Source organism: Hylaeus volcanicus, chromosome 2, assembly GCF_026283585.1.
Source record: "Hylaeus volcanicus isolate JK05 chromosome 2, UHH_iyHylVolc1.0_haploid, whole genome shotgun sequence".
NCBI lineage: Eukaryota > Metazoa > Arthropoda > Insecta > Hymenoptera > Colletidae > Hylaeus > Hylaeus volcanicus.
Genome location: NC_071977.1, coordinates 11,665,370 through 11,677,184, shown reverse-complemented (window position 1 = coordinate 11,677,184; position 11,815 = coordinate 11,665,370). Strand labels below are relative to the sequence as shown.

The window sequence follows — 11,815 nt, the reverse complement described above, 5'->3', positions numbered from 1 at the left end:
AGCTTGTCAAATTTTAAATTGTTTAGATATGCAATATGATACAAAGATATGTTGGCACGGTTCCGAATGGGGAAGGAGGTGAGATAATTGGAGGTAGAGGAGAAAAGGGGGTGAAAGCATGTTTTTGGAGGGGTGGGGGATGTAGACAGTAGAGGGTGGATCAAGAAGGTGGATGGCAGGAAAGTGTTGCTAAGATACTAGGGGATGAAGAAGAGAGGGAGGGATGAATGAGAGGAATGAGAAAGTTAACTCTGACTTTTTTTCACAAGCAGAAATCGAAGGCAGAGGAGAAAAGGAGGTGGACAGCATGTTTTTGGAGGGCGGATGTAGACAATAGAGGGTGTATCAAAAAGGTGGGTGGCAGGAAAGTGTTGCTAAGATACTAGGGGATGCAAGAGAGATGGAGGGATGGATGAGGTGCATAGAAAGGTTAAACGGTAGGGAGAAAGGAGGAGAAGAGGAGAGAGGGGATAATGAGACGTTGGTAAAGGAGGAAGGAAGAATGAATGATTGAGTGAATGTAGAAGTAGAAGGAGGGAGGAAAAAAGAAAGAAGCGGGGCGTGGAGGATAGAAGAGGAGTGGATAGAGGTAGAACAAGGAAAATTAGAGCGTTGGAGAGAAGATAGAATTAAAGGTAGAATTAAGGTAGAGTAAGGAAAGAGGGTGGTGCGATAACTTCCAAAGTGAGCAGTATAAAGAATACATATAAAATATTCATAAAAATATTCATAAATATTCATAAAAAATTCAGAAAGCTATGAAAAAAGAATATATATATCGTTATTCCAATAACTTGCTACATGACGATAGATTATTATGAATAATTCCATCTCTGCTCGAAGTGAATTTTGCAGACAAGAAAGATGGACATACGAACGTAAACGATGGAATCGAATTTTTCCCTTTTTGGAAGATAAAGTTTTTGCCAATTTCTCGCTAACAATCTGTCTGCTGGCGCGTGCCATGTGGCAAATACAATTTCACACTTCGATCGGACACGCCCGATTTTCCGGGATACTAATTGGACGATACTACAAAGAGGAAGCTGCTGAGTCGTTGCTCGATCGACGGTTTGTGTGTGCACAACGGCAGAATTCAGCTTTGTTAAATGCACAAAGTCCCTCAAGCCTACCTTGTTGTCTGACGAAATTAACACGAGGATCTAAAACATCGTCTATACAGCTACTATTCATCTGTTCGCCATTTCATTATCACCTTTTTCGTTGCTGCAAATGAAAATCACAAATAGAATTCACAGGCGTCGTTGGTTTGTCAAACTAGGACCGTGTGTAAACAAAGTTAACAAACCTGACGAAAAATATCCAGCGTTGTTAACAAATATTTCGTTTTTGTATTGAATACATTTGTTTAAATAAACGTATAGTGTTCCATTTAAAAACAAACACAAAGTATAATATTCTTATTATGACCGAAAAATAAACATATGTTATAATAACATTTGTTATACTAATTATTTTAGTTTTAATTGTTTCAATTCATAGATCGCTTATTCGTTAGATATACACGAAACATTCAATGAATGTACTAGAAATGTCGTATTAGAAATCTTTCGTCGTGACAATACACCGCGGTAAAGTTTTCTCTGTTTACACATGCAGTAGTCGTAATATTTGTCTTCAAAATCGACGGATGTACTCAGATCGGGGTAAGTAACGCGTGAGTATATATTTTTTCACGAGTTCCCATGCATATAGCCCACAGTAAATATAGAGTGGCGATATAAAACGTCCGGAGATCACGTGACAGACTATATGGGGTTTAATATATGGCTTTAGAACCAATATACAGGACAGATACCCCACCATCAACGATTGTGCCTTACATATTCTCTTTTACAGCTGTTGTACTCTTTTCTCTACTAAATTACACCGAAGAATGTACGCACTTTGTGAACCGTGCACGATGAAAAATTTAAAACTAATTGAGCCAGCTCTCGATTACGATGTACTCGAATCCTGAAACGTATAGACACTCAATTATTGGAAACTATTATGTCAATTTAATTTAAAACTTTTACTCTTGTTTTAAGGGTTAATATTTATTCTTTATGTTCTTTTTTTACCTAGTTTTTATTTTTTTTTTCAGAAATCTGACTTGATAAACTAATACATTATTAAAAAAATTTAGGATTTCATATTTCAATTAATCCAGCTCCGAGTAGTAATGCTGAACTATCATAATTTTCATTATTTTTGTATGGAAAAATTACTCAAGGTTCATCAAAATAGGATTATTACGACAGACAAACGTTTGCAAAATAAAGCTCAAGAGTTTCTTTTAAAAAAATTCTCAGAGATATGTGTCTTACATTCTTACGAATTGCAAATCTTACACACTGCAGTGTGGAGGATTGAAGACAAACGGTTGCAAGTGAGTTCGTTCGAGGGGTGGCACGAGTCGGAGGGCGTAAAGTGGAAGGCTAATCCATCCGGATGCGCAATCGAAAATCAAATTCTTGTCGAGGTGGATCAAAAAGCGTCGAAACGTATTGGCGGCTGTTCGAGCGGAGGATTGGCGGATGAAACGAGGCCACCGCGCGCGCACAGAAATAAGTTTGTTTCTCGAGGATGGCTTTTACCTTTCTTGTTCCTCTTTAATTTTTTTCGTTACCTGGCCACGTGGCGACGCGTGCTAGCCTCGGGGGACAGTTGGAAGGGTCCCTTCGGCCGCTGCTCCGTCTGTCGCGTCGAGTGCGCTGTAACGTTGTAACGCAGACTGTTTTAACCACGTGACGAGTAGTTCGTTCTCCTCAGCCTCCGTGTAAACATGCGTAACATTTGCTATTTGGAATATTATTGTCGATAGGGTCTTACCATTCATTTATGAAGAACATTTTTATCGATGCACAAAGAAAACGTACAACTTAACAAATTTAAGTCTTAATCATCCCTCGGTCACAGATTTTAACACATTCGCGATTGTTCCAGGAATTCTATTCCTGGTTATCAAAAAATTATGAAAATCTTTTTATTTTATACACTATATATTTACAGCATTGCTACTGATGCAAATTTGCGATGTCCAAAATTTTATTATTTTTGTCCTTCAGCCCCTCGCGAATGCGCGAAGAAAGCACATGTAGTTGTAAAAACTGAATGGCGAGTGAATATTCACGTTTAAATTACAATCATAAATGATCGAATGCATGGATTTTAATCATCAAATTTAAGTCTTTATTTATAGAATTTCCAAATAAATTGTATTACCTGTACAATTCCCTTATAAACAACATTCTCTGTTAAAACTCTGTTATTTATTAAAAGGTATCCTTGCAGACTTTCTTGAAGAACAGAGATCTCGATATTATTTAATAATAATAATAGTGCTCCACAAAAATTCGGCAATAGTAGAGAAATCGTAAACAGACAGAATCCGTGTTATATTTAATTAAGAAGAACATCAGCGAATATGCTTATCTGGTCCAGGTAAGAGTTTGCTCGAGGCATGTGCTGATTAAGAAATAAATAAAGATATTTTAAACCGTTACCGATGGTTCCGACTAGCGGATATAGGATGAAACGATGAAAGTGGTTGGCGACATATTTATGGTTACGAAGTCTCTAAAAGGACTTGACAAATATATTTATAATCAGATATGGGCCTGTACGCCCATAATTCATCTTGTTTGATTCATCTTGTTTCATTATTCATCGGATCAACCAAAAGTTTTATAATTTTCTCACTCTTGGATTAAGGATGTCCAGTGTCTTGATAACCACGACGATCAAACAATCGTTGTTTTATAATTTTTTAAGGGATACACATTTAATTTATGTGGGTCGGAAATAATCTCTGAAATGATACACGATCGGACGGCATGATATATCGTTGCCGTGAAACCGATCCTGGCCATTTCGTTCATGCATATTCATCAATACGCCATAAGAAGCGTGATTGACACAGAGCTTGTAACGTTGGCGGCTCGAGACGAGAAACCTGGCCGATTTCTTGGTACAACGAGAAAGTTCAGGTGTCGTTGAATTAAAATTAGGGGGTTACACCAGCTTGACGATGTGCAATATTTATCGTTCTTACAGACTTCCTCGATCTTCCAGACAACTGTCTAGATTCGCAGAACACAAACATAAATTACTTGTGAATGACAAAAGAATTTTCATTCCATGTTTATTTATTGTATTGTATATCTCTTTATTGTGTAACAAATTATTTTGTTATAAACACATTTCCTTTTCACAATGTTCTTTGCTTATATCTAGCTATATCTTGCTTATATCTCCTTGCTCTATTTATATTCTACGCGACGCTGGTTGTTTAACGGTTTACAATAATACTGTTTTATTTGTATGTTTTATTTGTACATTTTGTCTTTTTTTTTTTTGTTTAATAAATATATTTACTCGTTAGTGTTATTTTAGATTTTATGCCAGTTAATGCCTACATTTTATCCTAATTTCCTAATCTATTCATTTCGCTTGCTCCTTATTCTACAAATTGTACTCTTTTGCTTTCGGTGTAGAGAGTTGCATCCTCTTTTCCTATCCCCCTTTAGGAATGAAAGTTTTAACCTTTCTTTCTTTTTTTTTTCTATTCTACGATATAAAATTATAAAATTATAAAATTAATAACAATAATGACAACGTCTTAGTGATACCCGTACTATTGCAGTAAACATGTAATAGCAAAATATTGGGTTGTCCGGAAAGTCCATGCCGATTTTTGATAGGTGGTGCAGGTTTGAATATGTCGAAATGGCTGAAAACAAATAACATATATATGTACATCCTTTAAAAGGTGGAAAGGTTGTGGAACATAATAGTACCTATGTAATTCAATAAATATACATATAAATAAATGTATATTACAATTCAAATGTACCTTTGAAGTTTTCTTAAAAATTGGCACAAACTTTCTGGACAACCTAATATAAATTTCTCTCTTAAAGTAGTTCGTGTTTTATATATGTTTATATATTTATTTTACGCGATATATCTATAGTATAATATTCGCATCGTTCAGGAACTTAATTATGGCTTTGATCGCAGCTATTTTATCAGCCTTTACTATGTCCGCTATGTCGTAGTTACAATTAATAATTATTGTTCCTATCTCGTTAAAAAGATCGATTCGTTGGAGGTTTCTTAGAGGGCAGTGAAATAGTACATGCCCTATGGTTTCCTCATCCATGTTGCAATCACAGATTTTGCTTTCTATATCCATGTTTATTTACTTTCGTGGATCATCACCATTTATTCAAAACTTTGTAATCGAAACGTTGTTGTTTGTCGATGTTTGACATGTACGGTACGATGATGCATAAGATGGCCTAAATAAATTGTTACAAGCTGCTTCCTCTAGAGGCACTGCAGAAATCGATTTCGAGTTTCTTTTAAATTAAATTGACTAAAAGATTAATTATGGGAAAGGAGCCTTAGTAACTAGGCAAAGTAATTGTCGTTTGTAGAGTAGTTTGGTAGCTACTACAAAAAGTAAGCGCCTATAGTAATTACATTAATAATACAATTGGACATGTTGAAATGGTGTAAAGCAATTTGTCGCGTCGCATCGGCTCGTTAGAAATTCAAAGGCGGAAAGGTTCGGCGGGGAACCGGCAAAAATAAAATCGGGACGTATACACGGTGCACGTTGGTACGTGGCACACGGCACATGGCTCACGGAAATCATGATGAAACGGTGTGATTGAGAAAACCGGTAGGACATTACGTATGCGAAGTATGCCTACATCGGAACGGCTGTAGGTACCGATGCAGTAGAGAGAGAGCATATGGTGTCCCCACGAAGTCCGTGTACCGTATACCGTCTTCGACAAGCAGCGAAACGATGCAACAGATGGTGCAGGAGCCGCATGGCTCGTGCTCTACTCCTCCTTCTTCAGCTTCTCTCGTCCTTTCACTCCTGTCCTATGTCCTGATACTCTTTTTCATTTGTCCTCTATTCCGTCTCCGTTCCTTTTCCATTCGCAAAGATTCACCAACGCGTGTTCCTCTTCCTTTCTCTCCTCCTTCCTTCCAATGTCTCTCACCCTTCGTCATACAGTGCATAATATACAACCCTATCAAAGGGTGGGCCTGCAGCGCCGTTTGACTCGAGACTCAACTGGTTTTGAGAAATCTTGCAATTTTTCCAAAGACAGACAAACGTGATTAACACGTTAACAGCAAGATTAATAATTGCGAAAATTCTTGTAAGGCTAAATTCTTTTTGTATACTATTAGAAATGGTGTAATATAATATTTGTGGTAGTATTTATTTCTGTGACCTCTTTAAAATTTGCCAATCCTATTCAGATTAGTTTTTTAACTCACTCTGCAGATAAACCATACAACTGTACTCAATGTTCAAAAGCGTATGTCTATAAAAACTATAATATAATTTATATTTCAATACCTAGGTTACAATAATGAATGTGATCTTTAGCTTCAAAACGCCATTGCAATTAAAGAAACATGAAACAGTTCACACTGGAGCTAAGCCACATCAATGTGCTGTCTGTGGAAGAACTTTTAGAGAAAAAGGTACATTAAGAGAGCATCACAGAATACACACTGGAGCAATGCCATTTACATGCGAATTTTGTGGCAAATGTTTTCGCTTTAAAGGAATACTGACTGTAGGTTCATTAAATAGTTTTTATCGCGTTCTACAAGTAATAATATAGTTCTACTTATTAAGTTTAATTTTAGACACACAGAAGACAACACACGGGTGAACGTCCGTATAGTTGTTTAGAATGTCAGCATCATTTTACAAATTGGCCAAACTACAATAAACATATGAAACGTAGACATGGAATCAATACATCACATACCAAACATTTATCACAATCACAACAATCAGAATCGCAACAATTACATCAACCGCAGCAACAATCAGAACAGTCACAAACAGTTCAATCAAATACATCCGAAGATCCTCTTCCCGTGTCTCCGACGGAATCACCAACTGTTCAAGTAAGGAATTATTGTTTTATTTAATACTATATCTTATAGTTAATTTATTTAATCCCTAAGTGAACATCCCTGTTATTCATATGTGGAGGATGTGTTGTTCAATGTGTTAATGTAATTATCTCTTAATGAAACTAAAATTTAAGTAAATCATTTATAGAATGTACTGTAAGAGAAGTGGAAGGGACTCCAAGCTAAAATTTTAGAAAATTTGATAGGGGGCGCTGAGACGAAACTTTTTAATATTTACAGTTTATTCATAGAACGCTTAGTTCTAAAAATAAAAATTGAAAAATTAAAAGTTCGTTGGAAAAATTGAATTTCAGGGTAAAGGTCTTCTGAGTTTTCAATTTTTATCTCCGAAACTAAACGTTGTATAAACAAACTATACATATAAAAAAGTTTCGTTTTGTCATTTTCTATAAGGTGATATTTTTTTTAAAACTCACACCTCTACGTATTTTTGAATTTCCAGCAAATATCGTCTCGCAGTTAAAGGGTTAATGGTTGGTAGTGTACATTGGGTGTAGAATGTATTCGTACACCGATCAATTTCCCAAAAAACTTTTGTATGAAATTGTAGTTTATACATTATACATATTATATAATTTCTTTTTTTATACTCAATGATATTTTACATATTCTCGGAAGTCTCTAAGATATATATAGTCCAAACAACATTTACTAGTTGATATAAATTGTGAAATTAACAAAAAAATGGGAAAAGTGGGTAAAAGTATAGAAGCAGTAAGTATTTGTACGATTCTTATGACGAACCATTTACAATAGAGATTGTAACGTAAACACATTAGTTTATTGCTCCGTACGAATTAGAAAACATCCCAGGAAGGTACATTTAAAAATGGCTCAAATAGAGGAATTGAAGAAGATCCCATTTCGAATAACTAATAATTTAGTTAATTTAATGCTTAGAAGAGTTACAATAATTATAAAATCAAAAGGAAATCCCACAAAGTATTAATTATTTATAAATTAATGTAAATTTCGTTTTTTTTTAAGTGAAGTTTTAAATTTTTAACACTTGTACGAATACTTATTGCTTCTGTATTTTTATCGATCTATTGTTTTTTCTTGTTAATTTCTCACTTATTTAAAATACCTAATCTTTTCGTACTGTATCTATTCTAGAGATTTCCAAGTATATGTAGAATATCATTGTTTATAAAAAAAAAGTTAATAAATTACAATTCATATAGTTTTTTTGGAAATTGATCGGTGTACGAATACCTTCTACACCCACTGTATATCATTTCAAATGAAACAAATGATCGAATCTAAAATTGTAATAACTTTCATTATTAGCAAACTTGGTTATTGCTTGTATGTATGATTGTCATCTTGCATAATTTTATTATTATTTAAACCATAGACGTATGAACAGATGAGAAAAGAAAATGAAAAAAAATGTTTCAATTTTTAGAAAACAAAACAGATTGAAAATCATTGTTTGTAATATGCAACTACGAAAAGCCGAACATACCCGAGCGAGTTAATTTAATAAATTACAATGTTACATAGTTTTTTTTGGAAATTGATCGGTGTACGAATACTTTCTACACCCACTGTAGAAGGTAATTGACCTGGGCCTCTCTGGATTTCAGGGGAGGAGTCTCCACGATATACATATGTAGCATTTACCTTTTCGTCTTTTCTGTCTCACCTTGTTTCCGATCTTTCATCGACTCGTCCCTCTTGCCCTGTCGCCCTTTCTCTCTCCGTCCATTCTTCCCGTTGCACCTTTACGAAGTCAAGACTGATTTATTCTTTCGGCGGTAAATTGCTCGAGATTCGCGACTCGATACAGCGCAAAAATTCAATCGTTAGCAGCTCGGGCAAATTGTAACGCAGCCGTTTTTCACTGTTCCTCGTAAACGGGACTCGCTCGTAATTGGCAAGTTTAACGTTGATTTTATGGTCCCAATTTTCCCAGATCAAAGTGGGATCGCTTTATCGCAAAAAGGACGGAGCCGCGAGACAAGGTATTTCCGCCCTTATGTCCCAACGACAATTACGCTCAATTTTTGATTTTATGTGCCACGTATGGCGACAGCCTGCTCGAAATTTGCTTTTTAGTGTCGCCAAGTGGACATTTAAGCGTAATTAGCTTTCACGTTTAATTGTAATCACATATTCTTTCATTTAAAATGCAAAAATCGAATGCATACCATACTATTATATATTTATCCTTGTGTTTTATTGAGAAACGAAATCCTGAGAACTCTTTTGTATTTAAAAGTTAACTTTAAAAGAAAAAACTATTCTCCAATAATAATAAATATTTTATATTTCGCAAACTGATGTTTTGGTCATTCTAAATAAAAGAAACTCGAGCAGATTCTTTTAAATAAATCTGACTAGCGATTAAATGGATCATATAGAATGTGTTATCGAAAACGTGGTATCTGTTTTCGAGATCAATTCGGCATGTCAATATAAATCAAGAAGTCTTCTTCCATTTTGCAATGCGAGATTTCCTCATCGAGATATGAGCAGTTGAAGTTGTTACGAGTGTGAGCCACCCATGGGCACGTGTTCCTCCTGTTCGCGAGTGTGTGTGTGTGCAGTCGCGCGATCGGTTAACTGGGATTCGCATAAATGGCACGTGCCACGAGGCCCACGTGTCGTATCAGAGAACTTAAATTGCTTATATCTAGGTAACGAAGCTCCAGATTACCAAATGGCAAAAGATTTTTTGATCTCGTCTCTAATAAGGAATTAATCCTAGGGATAGGTTGCACATTTTTGCAAACGACGATGATGGATATTGATATACTTTGTTTGTACGCTCCATTTCTGATTTGGCAATGCTGAATCCAATCTGTTTTTTTTCAGTTCAAAAAAGATAAGATTAAATAATAGTTTTCAATTTTTTTGTTTTATTCGTCATCCTCCTCGAAGGAATCTATTGCTAAAAATGAAATACTTTTACACGGATGAGAAAGTCAAACATTTGTATTTTATTTATTCTAAATTCAATGTGCGATATTCAATGAAGTTTATTTAACATTTTTTGGTTCTGTTTTTCTTCGAGCTCTGTCCAAATAATCCAAGGCATGTTCAATAATATTTAAATCAGGACATTCAAATGACCAACTCATAACTGTTGATGTTTCATTCTCTTCTAAATCATTCAAATAATATTTTATAATTTCATTATACGTACATATAGTACACTAAATTGGTGGCCCAATTAAATAATTTGTGTACAGTACTGTATCCTACGTAAGAGTAGAATTGATAACCTCTTTCTGTTTGAACAGAAGGTTAACAACAAAACTGTTTCGATTCGTCAAGAATTAATTATTTAACGTGTCTTCGAATTGAAACACCAGGTCGATCGTTCCCACGATGAGTTTTTAAAATGCGGGCAGTATAATTTCGTTCGTCGCATTAGCCGAGGATCGGTTCACACGGTTGATTGGTTCCGTGTCGCACAAAAGAACGGAGCTTGGAAATAAAAAGACGCAGATAGTCGGCGGTACACCTGCGAAACGTATACTTGCATACAATTAAATAGATCGTTGTCGGAGCGTAGTTTTTATCGTCCTGCATTGGGCATATACAGACAGCCTAATGGCGCGGAAGATAGTGCTGGTAACATACCGCTTCCGGTTTACACCTTATGCTTTTTCTTTATTTCGTTCCATGCGTCTTCGCGAATCAAATAGCGTGTGACAAATTCCGTTTTATATAAACTCATCGTGGTAGTCAAACTTACAGTGGGCGTAAAAAGTATTCGTACACCGGTCAATTTCCAAAAAAGCTATGTAAAATTGTAATTTATTAACTTATTTTTTATAAACAATGACATTGTATTAGGTTGTCCCAAAAGTTTCTTTTCATTACTGATTTGTGCACGATTCATTTTGCTCCATTACTGTTACAACATGAATATCTATGAAATTAGATTGTCTATTTATATAAACACGACCACATAAAATAATTGAGTGCAACTCGCGAAAGAAACTTTCGAAGCAACCTAATACATATTCTCGAAAATCTCTGGAATACATAGATTATAAAAAAAATAGCTATTTATGTACAATAAGTTACGAAATTAACAAGAAAAAAACAATTAATCGATAGAAATATTGAAGGAATAAGTATTCGCACAACTGTTTCATTTTTAAAACTTCATTAAAAAAAAAGAAATTTACATTAATTTACATGTATATAATACTTCCTTCGTAGGGATTTCCCTTTTGATTTTATAATTATTATAACTTTTCTAAGCATTAATTAAACTAAATTATTAGTTAGAAGTTAATAAGAAGTGGGGTCTTTTTCCATTTCTTTATTAGAGCCATTTTTAAAAGTACTTTCCTGGAAATTTGATGTTTTCTAATTCGTACAGAGCAATAAACTAATGTGTTTACATTACAAAACTCTACTGTAAATGGTTCATCATAAGTAGACTACGGATCTTTATGCATTTATAGAAAATTTGAATGTGCAAGAAACTACAAAATGCAAACAATATGCAAGAATATAAAAAAGATTGAAAGTAAAGTTCATGTTATAACATTTCCAGAATAAAATAAATTTCTATTTAGGTTGAATTTTTGTAGGCACGTTCCCGAAGATTTTATTTTGCATAAAGATTCGGAGTCTTCCGAGACTTCCGAGAATACGTAAAATACCATTGATTATAAAAAAAGAAGTTAAGAAACTACAATTTCACACAAAAGTTTTTTGGGAAATTGATCGGTGTACGAATACATTCTACACCCACTGTAAATTTTACTAAAACCTTGTCAATTGAGACTTCAGTCTTTCTTGATATATTAATAGTTTATAAGACATGAACGAACCAAATACCGTGACAAATTCCATTCTATATAAACTC

General features: G+C 34.6%; 1 protein-coding gene across 1 annotated transcript; it reads left to right on the top strand.

Moving 5' to 3' along the window:
* Positions 1-400: 400 nt before the first annotated feature.
* Positions 401-6,975, top strand: LOC128884879 (zinc finger protein 793-like). The gene is made up of 4 exons (XM_054138545.1): positions 401-484; positions 6,217-6,347; positions 6,419-6,611; positions 6,685-6,975. Exons 1-4 carry the CDS (start codon positions 401-403, stop codon positions 6,973-6,975), a joined length of 699 nt encoding a protein of 232 aa, XP_053994520.1.
* The last annotated feature ends 4,840 nt before the right edge of the window (positions 6,976-11,815 follow it).